The sequence below is a fragment of the Lactuca virosa genome, chromosome 2 (assembly GCF_052849685.1).
Source record: "Lactuca virosa cultivar CGN04683 chromosome 2, Lactuca_virosa_CGN04683_v6, whole genome shotgun sequence".
NCBI classification, from domain to species: Eukaryota; Viridiplantae; Streptophyta; class Magnoliopsida; order Asterales; family Asteraceae; genus Lactuca; species Lactuca virosa.
The window spans coordinates 190,232,825-190,255,314 of NC_136427.1; the positions used below are offsets into that span (position 1 = coordinate 190,232,825).

The window sequence follows — 22,490 nt, forward strand, 5'->3', positions numbered from 1 at the left end:
CAATTATCTACATTAATAATATTATTTAGTTTTTTGTCACGTATATTAAATTAAAACATGACTATAAAATCATTGTAGACACACAACTAATGTTTATTGTCCTTATTGTTTAGTATTTAGTCACACAAAATTTTGATAACCATAACATTTTTTATCCTTTAGACACACCTATAGTTTTCAATGTGGCTATTGCTCACAATTTAGATATCGCAAACTAATGCAATTGTAACCATTAGTGTTGTATCGACACACAATTTCATTTACCGTGACTACATTTACCCTATTGTCACATTAGTTTTATCTTATCATGTCGTTTTTTTTAAGATTTTGACTCACAAGTATTGTTTAAATATAACAATACATAAACTATTAGTCATATGATTATTAAATAAAGTGACATATGTATCTTTTCCGACACACAAATTTTCAATGTTGTATTTGTTTTACTTCTAGTCACACATGTTTAATAAAAAATGAATGTAAAACACTTGCAGACGCATATTGAGTTTCTATCATGACTATTGTTAGCCCTTTAGTCACACGACACATTTGTTGTGAAGTAACCATTATATACATTTTAGTGACAACAAAATAAAACATGACGATAAAATTATTAGACACATGGAATAAAAAAACAATGTTAAATAAACATAACCGTAAATGGACAATATGAAATGACAAGAAAATATCAATATTAATAATAATTCAAATAAAAGTTTCCATTCATAATTTCACTAGTTAAATGGTAAAAATCCTTGTAATCAAAACAAGTTTATTAAAAATGCTAAAGAAAGGAATAAAGAGTCATAATTAACCAAAAACTGGATTTCTTTAGTCTTCTTGAAAGTGCTCCTTGTATGCTTGCCAATGCTATCTCTCGTTATAATTTTTTTTTTTGCTTATTGGAGCTTTTATGTTCATGATCTTGAGTTAAACTTTTTCTTTGTTTCTTGGAGCTTTTATGTTCATCATCTTGAGTTGATCCCATTCGTGGTACCTGTAAAAACATTGAAAGAAATTTGAACAACTATTAATTTAAAAGACTAATTTAAAAAGGAAAAAAAAATAATAATGCATAAAGAAGTTAATAGAAGAAATAAACCTTTTCGTCACATTTGACAAGGTATTTTGGCCATGCAACAAAAGTTTTATGTGCATCCTCAACTAATTTGATATCACCGTTTGGATATGGTAAAAATGCAGCTCCCTTTATCACTTCATCAATTGAAACTTTATAGCAGTCGTCTTGAAGTGGAACTCCATGAATGGTTTGTCTTTCCGAAGATATGTAAACGGTACCAAAAGCAACATTACTTCTATTATTTGGATATTGTAGAATGCACTTTATTGTCTTCATTGTCTACAATGATTGCACATATTTAGATAAAAAAACAATAAACAAAAATTTATATTTTCATGTCAAAATACAAATACATACCTGTGAGAGTTTTGGTGAATGAGTATCTTTTGTTTTTGGATGTGAATTTGTAGTCGCACTCTTAGATTCAACAGTTATTTTGGTGGCTTTTGCCATTACCTAGAAAACAATAATTCAATATTATATTAAAATCAGAAAATACTGCAAAAAAATATTAAAATCAATGAATTTGTCAAATAATTACTTACTCGTGTAACTGTTTCATTTGTCGATGCTTTATTTATGATAGGTGTTTTCTCTATGATAGTATTAGTAATAGGAGTGGCATGAGATTCAATGTTCTTGTCCACTGAAAATACCTACAAAATTTAAGGAAAATGATCAATTTATATAATAAATGCATTTTGCAGAAACAGTAACAACTCACTTACTTATGTTGGAGACTGATTCAGATGAGATGGTAGATTAGGTATCATTATTCCTTGTGATTCAAGATGAGCTAAAACTAACTTTAGTGTATTATCTTGTTCTCTCACCTTTGTTGACAACGCCTTAAGTTCTTCATCTTTTTTCTGCAGCTCAAGTCTCTCATTCTGTAGTTCAAACTTTAGGTCCACAATTTGTTCTTTTGAAGATCCTTTGGTTCTAGGAATGTGGAAATATATGTTAGCAGTCACTCCTGTGCCAGCCCCTTTTAAGAATCCACCATTTTCCTTGCCAAAGACTAGTGTCATGACATCCATCCCAGGATCAAGCTTCACATCTCCATCTTTGATTTGTTTTTCATGTTCCATCTATACACAAAAATATATCAAAATAATGTCTTCAATAGTTATTTAACAAGTCTAATATTTATTATAGTAATAAAACAATAAAGGAGAAAGTTTTAATGAACTTACTAGTTTTTCTGCCATGACTTTAACATTAGCATCTTCCAATTCGTCTGCTTTGTTTTCACGTCCTTTACACCACATTAATGACCGGGGGGTATTTCGTCTTTGGCAAGTACTTTATTATTAACCTAGTAATCATATACAACAAAATGCAAAAATACTATCAACATGAACCAAAAGAAGCAAATAAAGTAAAAAAAAAAATACATTCTATTAATCTTACTACAAGCATTATCATAAGCAAACCTATATTTTAAATAAAAAATTAATTTGCAATTGATGGACTTTGCTAGATCTATCGTAACAAATACTCAATAAATACACAATGAATGGAATAAAAAGCACCTTTGATTTCATAACCTCATTATTTCAAGAGGGATGGACTCTCCCAAGAATAATCTTGATAATTTTCGGGGAAATAAAAGAAAAAAAAATTATAAAAAAAAATGATCCATTAATTTGTTGGTAAATGTTGGCCTTCTTGGACCACCTGATGTAAAATATGACATTTTTTCCAGGTGGTTAGTGTCGACAGTTTTGAACATGTTTGCAAAAGACCGGATACATAACAATTGTGCACATGACAATTTTGATTACACTTCTTATGTGTAAACTATCTTACTTATAATGATCTGTATAAACAATAAAACATATCAGCTGTCATGATATGAACTTTATACAAAATATAATGACATTTATATCCATCTAAAATCAAATTAAAACATGTCATAAATTTTAAATTTACCATTTCACTAGAATCTCTTGTTATGAAAAGTCATATGCTAGTTATATTGTAATTTGCAAATAAATATCAATTTACTCGTGATAACTAGTTTGTCGACATACAAAAATATGAATATTATATATGTAACAAACCATTTAATGTATCAATCATTGAGCTATCGTGAAATAATCACATATTTGTAACGCATCAAAATCTGTGTTCTTTAATTGTGCTCATACTGCTGGTGAATTGGTTTTCCTAGTGACATTGGTTTTCCATTCCTACCTGCCGACAATTTTTCCCTCCTTAAAAAAATATTTTTTTGTCATCTAATAAAGATTTATTAAGCATGTACATATGCTTATAAAAAAAATATTTTCCAACTGTTGTCTACTTTAAATGGATTAACATAAAAGCCCATATCAAACAAAACGAAACTCACGTTTATACAAGTCTATATGAATCTTTACAAATTAAAATCAAATGTTTAATTTTATGTATAAAACATTATATATAATGTATTATAAACTTCTTCAAATTTCTAACAAACCAAATGTATCCTTTATTTTTAATAACTCAATTCCAATTTTACCCTTTGATAACTCTTTTACATCTTTTTTATACTTTCAGAGCTTCCCTAAAAACAAACACATATAAAAATACACAATCCAATCAAAGATAGAACTTACCAGTTTCTCTCTTAGAGCCGTATATCCTCCTCGTCCCATCCGGTGATTATAATTCGACTTCGAACGCGCTACGATCGCCTTTCTCGACGTATCCTTCCAAAAAAAAATTCACAGATCTTATAAGTATTTTTTACCTTAATAAAATATAAAATAAAAGTGATAATGAATATAAAAAATGAATTTAACCTTGAATTTGTCTGACTGTGTGTGTTCAACGAACTTGTCCCAGTGATCTTGGCTAAGAATTATTGTACGGTATCGTTTAGGAATTCTTTTAAGCTTGGCGGTATTCCCTAAGTTGGGCTCTATGTACTTTGCATACAAATTTCTTCTAAAATTCCGTAGAAGCATACCAAGCCGATTCATTATATATTTTCTTCGACTATCCTCAATTTCATAAAAACGTTGAATACAAGTAGCTAGTATGTTAGTTATTGAATGAAATTGCATTGGAGAATAACAATAACATATGAGTTGCATATAAAAAAGTATTATTTACCGTTATCTCTTCCCATAGTTTTTCCTTGACTTCTTTTGTTACCTTCTTCCAATTGAAAACACTAACTCCTGCCCTTTCCCGTACTAAGTCTCCCAGATAACTAGGTAACTGTGATCTATACTTCCCTGCAAACCTTCCAAATTCATCAAACTTTACACGTTTTTTTCTTCCACCAGAATTTGTATGTTCGGTCCGTAACTTTGGCAATCGAGTCAATCCCCTCTTCCTTGTTTTCTTTGTAGTCTCTGTATTGCTATCAGAATCGCTGGAAGTGTAATCCGATGTGTCTTCGTGTTCTGAATCATCTAGATCAGATCCATCATTTTGGTCCTCCTCCTCCATTTCCAATATAGGCACATCTTCAATCAATGTGTTTTCTCCTTCCATAATACTTAATTAAACATGAAAAATAACATATAAGTTAGTGTAATCAGATTAGTATTTCATTAAAGAATATGATACCATACAATAATATTTAACATAAATTATTGATTTAGGCTTTTCATCGAACAGTTGGTGTGCAATAAGCACACCTGGTGTTCAAAAAAATTATTTTTTGTTATGGCATAATTTGGAACAATATACTACCAATAACATTTTTAATCAACTGAAAGACAAACTTAATGTTAACATTCATAGAGACTTACAACTGAATAAAGAACGATTTAGGTAGAAGAACACCTGTAGTACAGCTGATTTTCTTTCACAATGGAGAAGACGATAAAAATTATTGAATAAATCAATCCTCTTTATAGAGATGAAATTAATATATTCCTAATTTCAAGGATGATACCTAATATCTCGACATTACCTTTCTCAAATCGATTTGATATGGTTTTGGCGGTGAGAAAGATGAAGACTTCCCGCCTTGATTTTGGAGAGTAAACACATTCTTGAAATTTTCTTGTGATCCTTTCTGAACCCTAAAACGGTTTTGGAGGCGAAAAAGCGTATTGATATTAGTTTCTAATTGATCCTAGATTTCATCATATCCTCCTCAAACGATTTGAAGCTGTATCAACATTGGCATTTACCAAATTAAATAAAAATTACATTTTGGTCCTTGTAAAATGTGAAGAAAATCTCAAACTTTACGTGCATATTGTGTTGGCAACATTTTTTTGACAAATTAAATGAAAAATATTAACTATTTTTTCTTTTTGTTAATTTTTTTGCTAAAGATAAATATTATATTCATTATTTAATTAGTCTAAGTATATATAGCTATTATTATATATAAAATATAAATATATAATTTATTTAATATATAATATAATAGTAAGGTTCGATTCGGTTTTTGCGGTTCATGAATATATAAAAACCGCACCGTGTCGAAAAATTTTGGTTTTTGCAAAATTATAAGCATAAAGCCATAATCCCAAATGGCCGATAAATAATAAGTCCTTAGTCGTAAGTTGTAGGTCATAATCTCATATGCACTAAAGTTACAGGTCATTAGCTTTCAGTGGATATGTTGATTATCTGTAGTAATCTAATAGGTGGCGGTGTCAGGTGATGGGTGGGGGTGGTAGTGGCGGTGGCGATGGTAGGTGGTGGTTGCAGGCGGTGGTAGTAATGGTTGGTGTTTGTGGTGGTGGAGGTAGGCGGTGGTGACGACATTGGTAGGTGGTGGTGGAGGTGGTAGGTGGTGGTGGTGGTGGTGGTGGTGGTGGTGGTTGGTAGTGGAGACTGTAGTTGTGGTGGCGGTGGTAGTGGTAACGATGGTGGTGGCAGGTGACGGGTAGGGGTGGTAGTGGCGGTGGTGGTGGCGATGGTAGGTGGTGGTTGTAGGTGGTGGTGGTGGTAGTAATGGTTGGTGTTTGTGGTGGTGGTGGTGGAGGTAGGTGGTGGAGGTAGGTGGTGGCGATGGTAGTGGTAGGTGGTGGTGGCGATGGTAGGTGGTGGTTGCAGGTGGTGGTGGTGGTAGTAATGGTTGGTGTTTGTGGTGGTGGTGGTGGAGGTAGGTGGTAGTGATGGCAGTGGTAGGTGGTGGTGGAGGTGGTAGGTGGTGGTGGTGGTGGTAGTGGTTGGTGGTGGAGACTGTAGTTGTGGTGGCGGCGGTAGTGGTAACGATGGTGGTGGCGATGGTGGTAGTAGTAGTGGTGGCGATGGTGGTAGCGGTGACAAGTGGTGGCGGTGGGTGGTGGCAGTGACGGCAGGTGATTGTGGTGTTTGTTAATACCCATATATCCATAACTCCCCTTTGGCCTTATGTAGTGGTGTTTGTTAATAATCATAAATACAAAAACTATTTGTAAAAATAATAAAATCCTTTTAACCAAATGTAAAATAAGCATAAAGGCACAATCCCAAATGACCGATAAACAATAAGTCATTAGCCTTAAGTTGTAGGTCATAATCTCATATGCCCTAAAGTCGCAGGTCATTAGCTTTCAGTGGATATCTTCATTATCTTTAGTAATCCAATAGGTGGTGGTCGCAGGTGACGGGTGTGGTGGTAGTGGCGGTGGTGGCGGCGATGGTAGGTAGTGGTTGCAGGTGGTGTTGGTGGTAGTAATGGTTGGTGTTTGTGGTGGAGGTAGGTGGTTGCGATGGCAGTGGTAGGTGGTGGTGGAGGTGGTAAGTGGTGGTGGTGGTGGTGGTTTGTGGTGGAGACTGTAGTTGTGGTGGCGGCGGTGGTTGTGGCGATGGTGGTAGTAGTGGTGGTGACGATGGTGGTAGCGGTGACAGGTGGTGGCGGTGGGTGGTGGCAGTGACGGCAGGTGATTGTGGTGTTTGTTAATACCCATGTAGTAGTGGTGGTGACGGTGGTTGTAGTGGTGGTGGTTGTAGGTGGTGACGGTTGGTGGTGGTGGTTGTAGGTGGTGGTGGCGGTAGTTATGGCAGTGGTGGTGTTGGAGACGGTAGTTATGGTGATGGCGGTAGGTGGTGGTGGTGGTGGTGGCGATGGCGGTGGAGGTGGTGGTGGCGGTAGTTATGGCAGTGGTGGTGGTGGAGACGGTAGTTGTGGTGGTGGCGATGGTGGTAGCGGTGGTGGTGGCGATGGTGGTAGCGGTGACAAGTGGTGGTGGTTGTGGCGGTGGTAGGTGGTGGTGGCAGGTGGTGGTGAAGGTAGGTGGTGGTGGTGATGGTGGTGGAGACGGTAGTTGTGGTGGTGGCGGTAGCGGTAACGGTAGTGGTGGTGGGTGGTGGGAATTAATTTTTTTTACCGTATTTATCCTTTACAATTTTTTTTTTTTTTTTTGTAATAATACCATTTTGATTTACATATTAATTAATCATATAGATTTATATTTCTCATTTTTCGTTTTCTTAATTTGGTTACCTAATATTTTATATCTTATTTAGATTTTAAAAAATATCTTGCTTCAACTATATTACAGTTTACAACATACATTTCTCACTGATGAGTTACAAACTGTTAACAACTTAAAAAAAAAAAACGCAATTCTTCTTTATGAACCCATTAAAACTCATGTAACCATGAGTCTCAAAGAAATTACCAACAAAATCATGGCCTGATCATCCTTATCAAATAGTATGCAATTCAAATTCTGCTTTTTCCCCTTACTAAAAGCAAAATTTATAAACAAACAAATAATAAATAAACCGTCGCTTCTTAAATTAAATATATTATAAGGGCAACAAAGATTCATAATGTGTAAATTGAATGTATTGTTGGATTAATCAGTTTGGTCAAATGATTCAAAAGCAATTTTTATATCTAGGGGTATTTTAGGAAATTTATCAAATAGTTGGTGTTCGTCAGAAAAAATAATTGTTTCAACATCAATTCATCTTCACCACCAGCCAAAGATTCATAAAAAATATTATAAACAAATAAAACATTAAAAAACAAATAAAATTTCAAGATAAAAGATGGTCGCATAAAAAGTAAAATACCACGATTACAATCCAAACTCTTAACCCCAATTTCAAATGTCAAAGTCAAATTAGGACAAACTAAAATTAAATTGGAGATAAGATGAAGTGATGCTTTGTTCGGCTGAGCAGATAAGAAATTAGGAACAGACAAAGTAAAATTAAACTGCTTTACCAATACTATTTTATAAAAATGTATTTATCCTTATTTTTTATTTTATTAAATACACCACTCCGGTCAAAATGTCAACTTAATATACTAATTAACACTTTGACGTTTGCTGTAGTTTCACCATCCCATTAACCCTACAAAGTAAAGGATTTCCATATCTTCACTGGGTTTGATTGGGTACTCGTCTAATTGATTGCAACTGGAATCGAAAGACTATAACGAAAAAACAACAGACTCCACTCTCTGCGACTACATATAACTCCTGGTAATTTTTTTTAAACAGCTAAACATTATTCCTGGTACTCCGATTTTTACTTTAATTTTGTGTTTTTAAATTAAGATCATGAGAATGAATGACATAATTTTCATTGGAAATTCCTTATTCACCCTCCATTTTCAATTAGTTTCTGCAATTTTTCACCATTGCTATCAATTCTAAACCCGATAAGTTCATAGATAATTAGGTTTTCTGATTGGTGCTATGTTGTTTTTAGATCAGTAGATTTTATTCTTATGAACACACATTATGTATATAGAGTACATGTAACCAATAAAGTATTTAATGGTGTTGGAATTAATTCAGTTAATTCTTAATTTTAGAATAAGATTTATGCAGTAATCAAGTCACTTGATAATGTTAGAATGACACTCAAAACCAAGAAGGAAATATGAACAAGAGATTAATAGGGACAAAAACTTGACAATCAAATTACTTGATTCTTGAAAATGGAAACTTCACAGTGGACAAAATAACGAACAGGGGAGGAACACTAGACTAATATTGACCCATATTTTTTGAATTATCCAACAATTGCTCCTATTTTAATGTAGTCCAATTTGTATTGATTTTACTTTTCATACCATACTGAATGTTCAATGTCGTATCAAATTTTACAAGTTGGGATGAATATCTTTTACACCAGGTCCTTACAAAAAGATGGACAAGTCTTGGATGGGAACTGATAGACACAAAAAGCCTTACATCGATGGAGTTGCAGCATTTTTGGATTATGCTGTCCGCAATTTTTGGATCATCAACATGACCATTGGGGTTATTTTTCTCGGTATGATCAGTTGGTAAAACAGTAGTTTGCTTATTTGCAACTTAGTATTTCAAGTTTTTTCTAATTTATCGTTTTTAGTGTTAAATTACTGATTTTCCCTTGTGCCTATGCAGGTCTTTACAGCCCCGGTAACCTCCTTCCACATACCCTTCAACCTCTCAAAGTTCATGCATTAAAGGTTATAATTTGCGCTTTGTTGTCTGGTGCTCGATACCCCAAAGTTAGTTGCCTGAATGAGAAAAAAGGTTTCTTCGAAATTTGCTCGAACTAGTGTATTCTAGTTGGCGGTTGCTATTGGTTCTCCCCTAAAAAAATGTCAATTGGTTGATGTTTTTTTTGAAAGAGGAGAATTGGTTGATGTTTATTAATTAGAATTAGAACCCTTTGTCTCATTTGTGTTTTGACCCAAAAGTGACAATAATACCTTTATTGCTAAACTATTTTTTTTAACAAAAATGTGGATTAGTGATGGATAACTCTAATTATAAGAGTGTACTTTATTTTCTCTCCTTGTAATTGTACTATTCCCACTTCTTTGTTGGCATTTTAATTTAATATAATTTATTTTCTATTCAAATTCTCTGAATTTATATTATTTATTTAATCAATGATCAATTAAACCATCACTATATTTACTTTGACTATTTTTGCAAAAAATGTTTAGAATTCAACTATTAAACATTGAGTATCAGTGGCAAAAAAATACTTAGGGTCACATGTTTTTTTTTCTGTTATCATAACAAAATATTCACTTTTCGACACACATAAGAATTAAACAGTAACCATGAAATACTAATAGTCGTATGTTTCTTCTTTTTTCACGACGATTGTTTACTTTTAGTCGCACGTAAAAATTAAACCATAACCATACAACACTTGTAGTTCAAGGTTCTTTTTTCATTAAACCTTAACCATATAATACTTATAGTCATTGTTTTTTTTTTCCTTAAAACATGGTCGTAGAATAATAAAGGTCACATGTTTTTTTTATGATTATTAATATTTTTTACTTATAATCACATGTATGAAATGAATAAATGTCCACAAAATAATAACCGTCATATATATATATATATATATATATATATATATATATATATATATATATATATATATATATATATATATATATATATATTTCTTTTATCAAGACTATTATTAACTATTAAACATGCATAAGAGATTAAATCATGACTATGCGTTCTAAAAATTGGCAATAAAATACTCATAGTCACATGTTTTGTATTTAATCATAGTAATTTTTTTTATTTTTTTTTATTTACACACCTAATAATTTAATCAGTGACCGTTAAATACTTACAATCAATTTTTTTTCTTTTACAATGACTATCTTTTACTTTTATACATACACCAAATTGTAAAAAGTAACAATAAATTACTTATAGTTACAAGTATTTAATTTTTTCATGAATATAATATACATTTTAGCTACACATAACATGTTTAACTGTGACTATAACATACTTATACTTATACATTTTTTTCTTTTATCGTGACAAATGTTTATTTTTAGACACACATAATAGACTAAACATGACCATAAAATACTTATAGTTACTTGTTTGGTTTCTCTTAATCAATGTGTAATAAACGCTACCATATGAACACACAAATAATTAATGTAGCCATATATTACCTTTTAGTTATGTTTCATTCAAATGTCAATATCTGCTCCATGATATAGCCACATAAACATTTGTTTCATGCGACCATATAATAATCTATTGTCTCTTATAAAAACCATCACAAAGTTTTTCCGTATATCTAACAAACATGTGGCGGATGGTGACATTTGGCCTCATTGTTCCAGTGTGGCTAATAATTGTCACATTTGTTATGTTTAAACGTGTCTAAAGGTTTCAACTATATTACTAATGGTTATGAAATACAACTTAAAATGTCATTAAAACAATGGCAGAATTTTAGCAATAACCTTTAGACACAATTTTAGTTAAAAGTGTGGCTGGGCGGTTTTGGCAAAAGTGTGACCATAGGTCATTTTTGTACTAGTGAGACGTGTCACTCAATTCACAATCTTGGAGTATAACTCTAAGACTTGATATTGGAATGAAGTATGATTGACTTCTTGATTTAACCATTTCCACAATTCTCGATTCCTCTTCTTAGACATACAAATGCACTAAGACTCACTTAGAGGATCAATTGAGATATGGTTCTTAATCATTAAGACTTATCATAAAACACAATAAAAGGTACTCTCCCTTCTTAGAATGGAGAAACTTTTATCTTTCTGCCTACTTGATTCTTCTTTATTCGCTCTGCTATTCATTGAACCTCTTTCAATCAACTCAGAATTACACTTAATCTTATAAGTATAATCATATTTACTAAACTTTAGTAAATCATGACGAATATCTTTATCACTCTTGTGGTGGACTTGATCAACGTACAACCTAGTGTACTCGATCTCTTAGTCCTTCACTTGACACTTTGTCAAAGATTTAGTCTAATTTCCAAATATGAAGTTTCTCATTCATCACGCAATGCATGTTCAATGATTCCAAGTTTCTGTCCAAATGAAACTTGGGCGATGAGAAACTCTCCCTATTTGGTAAATTCTCGACATTTCCACAAATAACAAAATCAAGAATCACATCCAATTCAACATTGCTAAAATTAGAAATACCTAAACATCCATTTTCACATATGCCGTTGCAAGGATAAATAAATAAGACGAAATCAAAATTCATTTTATTGCGGAAAAACTTGTCCTTACAATGCAATTCAAATGAAAACTATGTTATTTCAATTTCCTAAGCAATCTATTCTAACTCCAAATAGTAGCTCAAGAACCCAATCTTCAAGAATGCGATCGAAATCCATCTCTTCATGATCAGATTCAGCTCACTTCTTCCCTTAAGTTTCCTTTCTTTTCTTCGATCCTACAAAACATCAAAATGTAATCTTATCACGTCATGTACTTAGAATCTAGAATAGGAACTTAAAAGAGTTAGATAGTGGATTTTACCTGAAGTAGAGCCAAATCCCTTGACTCTCCCATCTCTTAGATCTCTCAGGTAGTTTGGGCAGCTTCGTCTCCAATGCCCCTTTTCTTGGAAATAAAATCAAATGGACTCCTTTGGCAAATCACATGGGACAATCTCATACTTAGTCCTTTCTGGACTTCCAATGTTGCCAATGTCCATTGAAGTTTGGGAGTTTGATTCACCAGACAAATTTGCTTGATCAGCACGCCAAATCATTGCTGATTCAGCAGCTATAAGCAAATAAGTGAGATCAATGAGGGTCACGTCGTGTTCCATTATATAGTACTCTCTTACGAACTCACTATATGATTCAGGAAGCGACTGAAGAACCCAGTCAACAGCCAACTCACCTGAAATCTCGACACCCAACATCCTTAACCTATCAATGTGTGACTTCATCTCTAAGACGTGTGCACACACAGGTTTCCCATCTTCTTGTTTACTTGCCAAAAGGGCTTGAGTGAGCTTGAACTTTTCAAGCCTTCGAACTTGTGGGTCAGGGAGAATAATTGGAGGAGATGGAGGAAGTGAAGCATGACCTCTGGTTCCTCGATCATATCGTGGAATATCATCTTCATTTGGAAAACTTGTTCCATGGGATTTGGGAAGACCATTGTTAGATTCACACATCTACAAAACGGGAGAAATTCAAGTTAGTTGATAAGGATCCTTGATGTAACACCCAAATGAAACATCAAGGCTAGGATCCAACACAATATTCTACAACCTAGAAGAGGGATGCCGTAATCTAGTTGCAGAATATTTGAAGGTAGGTAAATGACGATTTACCAATTCCCACCATGAAAAACAAAAATGAAGTTTAAGTTTTAAATGAATTGAAACTCCTAGATCTTTTGAGATTCATTGAACTTCTCAATGACATGTTTAATCTCGATTATGCCCTTTAGGTTTGCGACTGGGATGCCGAGGATCACAAACAAGGTGTGAATAACCGTGCGAATCACGTGGTGCACTCAATGCTACTATCACCTAATCAATGTGCCGGTTAGCCATACACGCTCCATTGATCTATGATAAACATCGAGCCACCCTTCGCCACCAAAGTCAATCCCAAATTAGTGTGCCGGTTAACCACACACGCTCCACTAACGTTTGACAAGGGTACGAAGTGTAATTCCATGGATTAGCATACAATTTCACATTTTGCCTAAAGTAACTATGATTTGGGAATTTGAAAAACATTTAGTTACTTTGTACTTCATTATACTTATAATGGAAGGTTTCTGTCCTATCCTACCCGTTCGGCTAACGACCCTCCACTAGTCAAGAGTGCGGTGGGTAAGAGTGGATACCCATTCAATCGCCATTTTATAGGCAATTTCCTTAAACACCCCTTATAGACCAGCTTCATGAATGAAGCCTACTAACGGTAAGACTGACTCTTTACTCATATATATATATATATATATATATATATATATATATATATATATATATATATATATATATATATATATATATATATATATATATATAATGTTAGACTTTTAATGTTACATATATATAGTATATGGTGTATTTTACACTTTTAAAATACTAGGTGGTTTTATTAACTTTCTCTTTTAATTAAACTTTTAATTAACTTAACAAAACCATAAGGGTGTAATTTGAACTTTTCAAAATGCGAGGGTTTTAGAATTTAACATTTCAAAATCAAACTTTTAATCAACATTTAAATTCCAAAACTTGAGGGCAAGTTTTGAAACTTTTCAAAACATTTGGGATTAGAATTTAAATATTTCAAAATTAACTTTTAATCAAAAATTTAAATTCCAAAACTTGAGGGCAAGTTTTGAAACTTTTCAAAACTATTAGGGTTTAACTATTTAAATTTCAAAACCAAAACATTTAAGTTCAAATTTAAACCATGAAACCTTAAGGGGAAATTGAAACTTTTTCACAAGATAATTCAAATCAAATTACAAATAATCAATATTTATCTAATAAAACAAAAGATTATCTAAATTTTGACAATTATCTTCTATTTTGGCAAGGATAATCTCCAAATATTGATAAAAATCGGATTTTATTAATAAAAAACGTTTTAGGTAATTATCCACAGCCAAAACAGGTCAAAATCCCGCAAAATCAGCATTCTGTGTCTCAGACTCGTCGAGTCAGGCTTGGACTCGTCGAGTTCACTATGGACTCGGCGAGTCACCCAGTTGACTCGGCGAGTCAAGTCGAAAAAACCCAAAAATTTTGATTTTCAGCCAATTTTCGATCAAATAAGCATCAAATTCACTAACAAACAGCCCTAGGCTCTGATACCACTGATGGGTTTCAAGCAATACATCAATCCTATGTTGTACATGCAAACCCTAATAGCTTTGGATCTAGTTTGTCTAATGAACATGCAATTGATAATCCAAATCCATAAACCCTAGATCTAATAAACTATAACTGAAATTAGGGTTTAGATCTTACCTTTGATTGTTATATAGCAATAACAATCAATCCTTGGCTTTAGAAAGCTTAGTGCCTCAAGTGTTGCACCTCTAATGGAGTCACAAACACCACTAAGCAACTTGGATGAAGAGGGAGGAGAGAGGAGGCACCAAAATTAATTCTTAATTAATTCTTACTAATATCAATTAAACATTATGATTTCTCCTTTAATATATTATTCATCCTACATATTGCTATGGTGAAGGCAACACAAAAGGACCATGCTCATAATCGGGTCAAGTACATAACAAAATAGTTATGGACTTAGACACTAATCCAACAGTTCTACCCTTGACCCTTGTCTTCGTTGGAGGTCATCAAGCTTGTTGCAGTTCTTATTTTGATGGGAGCTGCCATTTTGAGTATGGTAGTACTGTTGGTGTGTATGATTATCATAATAACTTGACAAATTAGAAGACTGATTCTCACGAGGAATTAGGTAGGCATTATGCATGGTAAGGAAAAAGGGTATTATGGTGATGTAAACAGACCCTGCTTAATTCAAGAGTACAAGAATGGAGACCAGAGAAAACGAGAACAAGAAGAAACAAAGGAAAGGGTATTTTCGTCCAACTTTCAACTTGGGTTTTTTCACTTCAAAAAAACTTGCGTAAACACCAAAAAAGAAGTTCCTATTTATACTAGAAAAGAAAAAACAAAACTAACTGATGTGTTTATCTCTAAATTGCAGGAAAGATGATAATGACTAAAGAAACTCAAAGAAAAGTAAAATAAGAGATAAATCTTCTAATCTTCTGGATTATTCCAACATTTCCCCCCGTTAATCCAGAAGTGGTTACTTGCTTCACTCCTAGCAAGTCTCTCATCTCTTCAAACTTGGTTCTTGACATCGACTTCGTGAGAATATCTGCCCGTTGCTTATTAATGTTCACATGTTGAATTGTGACTTCTTCATTCTCAACACATTCTCTTATATAATGGAATCTTGTATCGATATGTTTACTCCTCCCATGAAACACATGATTCTTTACCAGATCAAGAGCAGATTTGTTGTCAATGTACAATACCGGTGGCTTGATGTTACAATTTGTTATCTCGCTAAGCAACCTTCTGATCCAAATTCCTTGACACGTTGATGTGGTAGCTGCCATGAACTCGGCTTCACAGGTAGAAAGAGAAACACACCATTGCTTTTGTGATGCCCATGTAACTAAATTTTCTGTAACATCCCAAGTCCAGGTATATCTTGTAAAACCTTGATCTTTTGAGCTCTTGTCCATATTGGCCCTTATTAGAGAAAAGGTGGTAAACGAGTACGCAAGGCGTACTAGAGTGTACGCCCAGCGTACTCGAATGCGTACATGTGACATGGAGGCCACCTAGTACGCTGGGCGTACCAGAGGGTACGCTGGGCCTACTAGGCCCAGAATGAAACCCTAATTGTTAGTGAGCTCCCTATTTAAAGGACATGATGACCTCATTCCTGGGCACCATTCCCAGACACCAAACCCTCCTAACCCTAAATCTTCGTCCTTATAGCTGGAGAGTGCATTTGGGAGCTTGTGAGTGTAATTTTGTTTCTTGAAGTAGAGAAGGAGCTTGGAAAAGAAGGAGTGAGAGCCCCAGGAGTTTGGATCTGAGCCTAGCTGTGTGGAAAGCTTCACAAAAAGGTATAATCTTCAAGCTTTCTCATTCTATGGTTTGGTTCATTCATATGGAGTATTTTAGGGTTTTGGTCCCAAAAGATGGAGACTTTATGATATAACGAGCTCCAGAGACCTTGATCTACCCCTTTTCAGTGTATTTTGTGGAGTAGAGTCATAAAAATCCAATCTTGGACTTTAGGAGTGAGCCATGCATGAGTTATGAGCTTCATAAGGAAAGGGGATGGGTGTTTTGAGTGTTTGTGACCTAATCAGCCATGCAAAGGCTTAAAGTCATTGACTTTATGGATTAAGAGACATTAGGGAGTCCAGATCTGAGATATGAGCCCATGTCTTAACTGATTAAGACCAAAAATGTGAGGAGAGTGAAATTGGGACGTACGTTGGGCGTAATCCCAGTACGCGCAATGTAGGGGTCGAGCATCCCCGAAGCCTGCATGGCAGCCGAGTACACCCATCGTAGAGAGTTGGTACGCGCAGCGTACTCCCTGTCGTTGACTTTCGGTTGACTTTTAGGGTTTGGTCAACATGTGGTCTATTAAGCCCATGGAGGGGTAAAATGGTCTTTTACCTTTCTGTGAGTGCATGGAAGGGTTAGCCTAGCCTTGTGAGAGCCGTTATTAATTAGGGATAATTATTGTGTGTGTTAGGCGGAGGCTAGACCGGTGATTCGAGTTCAAGATTATCTGAGTCCTTGCGAGGTGAGTCTTCTCACTATACTTTACCTAGAGTAGTAACTATGTGTGACCAGAGGGTCTTATGTACTTGCTTGAGTTATGCATTTTTGTGTGATATGTATTGTATGCTATATTATGTGTTACTTAGACCAGACCGGATGGTCCAACGAACTATGAGACGGGAGGGTTCTCAACCAGACCGGACCAGAGGATCCAACGAGCCATGAGACTGGAGAGTCCCAACCAGATCAGACCGGAGGGTCCAACGAGCTGTGGGACTGGACGGTCCCACTGAGACACATTGACCGGAGGGTCTTACAGAGCTATAGCCTCGAGTGGCTAGTTATTTGTGTGTGGTATTTTGGGGAACTCACTAAGCTTCGTGCTTACCGTGTTATGTGTTATGTATTTCAGGTACCTCCGACGATCGCGGGAAGGGACCGGCTTGATTGTACACACACACACACACACCTGAGCTGGAGTTATGTTTATTGTGGATCCTGGATTTGTGAAAAACTAATTTGAAATATGTTTTGACATTGAGACTTAAAGTTTTGGAGAAATGTGATATGTAATTTACGGTGTTTTAAAAATGAAAAATTGGTTGAAAATTTTACGTCGTTACATTTTCATTGAGGTAGAATGCCATTCCGCCTGTGCTTCTTCTATCATTCACATCTCTCACATAGTCATTATCCGTGTAACTGGTAATAATGACTTCACCACTACCTCTTGCATAAATCAGACCATAATCCACTGTCCCTTTCACATATCTCAGAATATGCTTCACAGCCTTCAAGTGTTGAACTGTGGGTCTCTCCATGAACCTGCTTACCAACCCGACAGCAAAGGAGATATTAGGTCGGGTATGGGTTAAGTACCTTAGTGCACCAACCACACTCCTATATTCAGTAGCATATACCTGGCTTCCATTTTCATCCTTGGTTAGTTCCAATTTAGGCTCCATGGGGTATTTACACGCATTGCAGTCCTTCATACCTGTTTTCTTAAGTATTGTTTTAGCATAAGCTGCTTGTTTCAATGTGATTCCACCTTCTTGTTGATGGACTTCAATTCCAAGATAATATGACAACTTTCCCAGATCACTCATCTCAAATTCCTTATTCATTTGATCCTTAAATTTCTTTATCTCTGTATCACAATTTCCAGTGACAATAAGATCGTCAACATATACCCCTACAATCAGAAGCTTTCCATCTTTGTTTCTTGTGTAAACAACATATTCATTCATGCATCTTTTGAAGCCTAGCCTCTTAAGACACATATCCAGTTTTGCATTCCAAGCTCTAGGAGCTTGGCAGAGCACGTAAAGTGCTTTGGAAAACTTGTATACCTTATTTGGCTGATCACGGTTTACAAATCCTTCTGGTTGGACCACATAAAATTCTTTTTCCAATTCTCCATATAAAAATGCATATTTAACATCTAAGTGGTGTACAATCCACCCGTTTTTACCTGAAAGGGCAAGTAGAATTCTTATTGTTTCAAGTCGTGCAACGGGTGCAAACACTTCATCATAATCTATCTCGTGCTTCTGTACATAGCCCTTCGCTACTAGTCTGGCCTTGTGCTTTAACACATTACCGTTTGGGTCCCTTTTTAGTTTATAAACCCATTTGAGTTCGATGGGTTTACGACCTGGTGGTAGGTCGACGAGGTTCCAGGTATGATTTCTTTCAATTGTGTCTAACTCACTTTTCATCGCCTTGACCCAATTTTCATCCTTTGTAGCCACTGAATATAATGTGGGTTCGTCCACATTTTGCAAAAATAAAAGCTCGTTAAAATCATTTTAAATATCAGTTAACAAGCGATACTTTTCTGGACAATCTCTTCCTGTCGAGTTTGTTAAGGAAACACTTGGACCAACCGTGTTATCTGATTCCATGGGTGTAGAGAGAGATTCTGGAGTGTTCATTGGCTGGTGCTGCTCATGCGAGGGGATTTGGGTCGAGTCTTCGGTTGCACTCTCAGGGTGCAATGGTGTGGAATGTTGATTTTCTGAATCACCATTGTGGCCTAGTGATTTGTACCCTTCAAGGACAAAAGTGGCTCCTCTACTTGTCTGATACTTTTCTGTTTCATTCCATGACCACCATTTATTTTCTTCAAATTTTACATCTATGCTTACATACACTTTTCCGGTATCTGGGTCAAGTAATCGGTAGGCTTTACTCCCTGGTTCACAGCCTAAGTGCACCAACTTCATGCTACGGTTATCGAGTTTCCATAAGTGACCGCTTGCTACCCTTGTGTGAGCAATACATCCAAACACCCTTAAGTGTTAAAGGTGGGGTTTTCTTCCTGACCATGCCTCATATGGAGTTCTATCTTTAAGTGCTTTCGTGGACACCCGATTAAGTACATAGACAGCGTGTCGTACCGCTTCTCCCCATAAATTTCCAGGTACATGCTCTTCAAAATACTTCTCGCCATCTCAATCACAGTACGATTTATTCTCTCCACGACACCGTTTTGTTGTGGGGAGTATGGTGCTGTGAAGTGACGATTTAGACCCGTCTCGTCACAGTAAGCCATGAATTGATTCGAGCGAAATTCCCCACCGCGATCAGTTCTAAAGACCTTGATTTTTTCACCTGTTTCATTTTCAACGAGTATGCGAAAATTTTTGAAAGCACTGAATGCTTCATCTTTTATTTTTATCATAAAGACCCACATAATATGACTGTAGTCATCGACTAATAGAAGAAAATACCGATTACCAGAAGGTGTGGGCGGTGATATTGGACAACAAAGGTCACCATGCACAAATTCAAGTCTTTTCCCAGCCCTATAGTTGGTTTGTGTTGGGTAGGGGTTTCGAGTTTGCTTCCCAACTAAACAACCCTCACACAGCTGAGTGGGTGATCTATTTTAGGTAACCCATGAACCATTTCTTTATATTTCATTAGTTTTATAGCAGGAAAATTCACGTGACCAAGGCGTGCATGCCATAGCCATGATGGCTTATCTAAATTTGCTAACAAGTATACAAGTCCAGAATCATTCAAGATAATTTTGTACAAGCGATTTTGAGAGCGTTTTACCTTCATATGTAATTTCCCGTTCCTGTCATGAATCCACAGAAAAAAGCCACGCATCAACACTTCATATCCATCCTCTACGAGTTGTCCCAAGCTTATGATATTGCTACATAAGCTCGGGATGTAGTACACCGCTTGTAGCAATCGTTGTTCACCATTTTTGCATTGAAACAAGATCGAACCTTTACCTTCTATACACACCTTCGAACCATCCCCAAACTTTACGTGTCCTCGGACACTAATGTCAAGCTCAAGAAACTTCTCTTTCTCGCCCGTCATATGGTTGCTTGCGCCATTGTCCAAGTACCACATGTTGGACCTATTGAAGTCATCACTAACAGATCTCAACTTTGGAGTTACTTTTTCCTCATTTAAGAACACATCTTCACACGATTTGATTGTAGTAGTAGTGCCGGCTCATCATCGTCATCTACTTGTGCTAGGTTAGCTTCTTGATTTTGATTGGCCTCTTGATTTCTTTCTCGTCGTGGATTTTTGCACTCGGCAGCATAGTGATCGTATTCTTGGCAGTTATAGCATTGAATCTTGCTTTTATCACGATTCTGGAATGAACCACGACCTCCTCCTCGTTCTTGGGAAGTACCACCTCCCCGACGGCCTCCCCGGTTTTTATGGTTGCCACCTGTAACACCCATAAAATTTGAGCCAAATTAAAACATTTTAATTCATTCAAAAACCATTAAGTTCATACATCTCGTTTTCAAAATAGTTTAAACATCAGGGTATCCCCCAGAACCATATCACATAAATCATAAAACATGAGGAGCGGTACGATCACGCCTTCGCCTTGCCACGATCTCCTGAAGTACCTGAAACAATACACTGAACTGTAAGCCCGAAAGCTTAATGAGTTACCCCAAAAATACCAACCACACATAAACATACTCATAACATATCACAAATAGAACAGCCACACACATCGGGTCTACTGTGTGACTGGTCCGCCCGCACCGGGCCTTCAGTCCACCTGGTCCACCCTCCGAGTCTAGCCATGTACATCGAGTCTACAATGTGATTGGTCCGCCCGCACCAGGCCTTCAATCCACCTGGTCCACTCTCTGAGTGTACAGTATGACTGGTCCACCCACACCGGGCCTTCAGTCGGCCTGGTCCACTCTCCGACCCTCGGCACGTTTGGTCCGCCCTCTTGGGGCCTTCAGCCTATCCGGACCGCTCGCTGGGCCTTCGGAATATCCGGTCCGCCCTGGGTATGTTGGCCTACAACACAAAGCAGGACCCGCCTCAACCCAACCCCCGTCAAACAACCATGTGCACATAAACAATTAATCGCGTAACAAATCCTTAACCAGACAACAGTCTAACAGATCACATAGCATATCAACATCCTAACCCGGATTCCGACCTAACCGGTCACTAGCATAACATTAACCCTATATACTGGGTACCGACCTTAACCATGTCACTAACGTAACATTACCCTAATTACCGGGTACCGACCTTAACCAGGTCACTAACATAACACCATCCCAAATACCAGGATGCAGATCTAGCAAAGCAATAACATAACAACAATACCCGGATTTCCATCCGATAAAGGACCGGCCTTGGTGCCGTAGACCCTGTCGATATAGTGAGGATAACTCACCTCAAATGAAGAACCGAACCACGGAAGTACACACCCGAAGCACTGCTCCAAACTCCAACACCTATTGCCATCAATGGACCATTGACATAAATAACCAATTACCATAACACCCTTGAAGGTCAAAGTCAAAGTCCAGGCCAAAGTCAACTTCCTGACTGACCCTACTCGTCGAGTCAACCCGTTGACTCGTCGAGTCCTCATGCTCTGAAAACTCTTAGTACACGACTCAACTCGCCGAGTCACCCCAAGACTCGTCGGGTCCAACGATCTCCGAGTCCCATCTTGTCCAACTCACTGAGTCACCCCTCGACTCACTGATCTGCGTCTTAACCAGAAGAGGTTGGGGTTCTGTAACCAGACTCGCCGAGTCCATGAACAGAATCGCCGAGTCCAAGGCAATCTTCAACAGACTCGTCGAGTTGTTCTTCCAACTCGCCGAGTCCATGCACATGTTCATACAACTCGTCGAGTACACCCATGTGACTCGCCGAGTCTCTCCGGTTCTCAATCCATACAGTGGCTTTTCGAGCCATGCAGGGGCTCAAATCCATAGATCTACTCTTCTACAGCCTAACCCTCACATAAAGTTGCAAACTTTACGTGAAACCAAGGAGATATAAGCCCAAAACACTCTAGGGCTAGGGTTAAGGACTAGGGGGCTTCACCAACAACTCTTAGACAGGAGCTTTATGACATTCTAGGCCATCACAAGTCTAGATCTGAAGTAGCAACCTCA

The 22,490-nt window shown here is 36.4% G+C and overlaps 2 protein-coding genes and 1 long non-coding RNA gene across 3 annotated transcripts; 1 reads left to right on the plus strand and 2 right to left on the minus strand.

The window, feature by feature from the left end:
* Positions 1 to 766: 766 nt before the first annotated feature.
* Positions 767 to 4,054, minus strand: LOC145158074 (uncharacterized). Its single transcript, XM_079077020.1, has 8 exons — positions 3,871 to 4,054; positions 3,685 to 3,777; positions 2,278 to 2,399; positions 1,915 to 2,172; positions 1,627 to 1,737; positions 1,439 to 1,537; positions 1,103 to 1,360; positions 767 to 997 (listed from the first exon to the last, which is right to left on the minus strand). Exons 3-8 carry the CDS (start codon positions 2,350 to 2,352, stop codon positions 881 to 883), a joined length of 918 nt encoding a protein of 305 aa, XP_078933146.1. The 5' UTR covers positions 2,353 to 2,399; positions 3,685 to 3,777; positions 3,871 to 4,054; the 3' UTR covers positions 767 to 880.
* Positions 4,055 to 8,327: 4,273 nt separating this feature from the next.
* On the plus strand, positions 8,328 to 9,698 carry LOC145156685 (uncharacterized). The gene is made up of 3 exons (XR_013736857.1): positions 8,328 to 8,463; positions 9,122 to 9,262; positions 9,376 to 9,698. It is a non-coding gene; the product is annotated as an uncharacterized LOC145156685 (long non-coding RNA).
* A 10,222-nt stretch (positions 9,699 to 19,920) lies between these two features.
* LOC145158075 (uncharacterized) lies at positions 19,921 to 20,439 on the minus strand. Its single transcript, XM_079077022.1, has one exon. It carries the CDS (start codon positions 20,437 to 20,439, stop codon positions 19,921 to 19,923), a length of 519 nt encoding a protein of 172 aa, XP_078933148.1.
* Positions 20,440 to 22,490: the final 2,051 nt, after the last annotated feature.

Excerpts from the sequence above, each read along its gene's own strand:
- LOC145158074 (XM_079077020.1), bottom strand. The coding sequence starts at position 2,352 with ATGTGGTGTAAAGGACGTGAAAACAAAGCAGACGAATTGGAAGATGCT. Across the intron at positions 2,173-2,277 it reads AAGTCATGGCAGAAAAACTA|ATGGAACATGAAAAACAAAT; the intron begins GTAAGTTCATTA and ends TTTTGTGTATAG. Across the intron at positions 1,361-1,438 it reads ATTCACCAAAACTCTCACAG|ACAATGAAGACAATAAAGTG; the intron begins GTATGTATTTGT and ends CAATCATTGTAG.
- LOC145158075 (XM_079077022.1), bottom strand. The coding sequence starts at position 20,439 with ATGTGGTACTTGGACAATGGCGCAAGCAACCATATGACGGGCGAGAAA.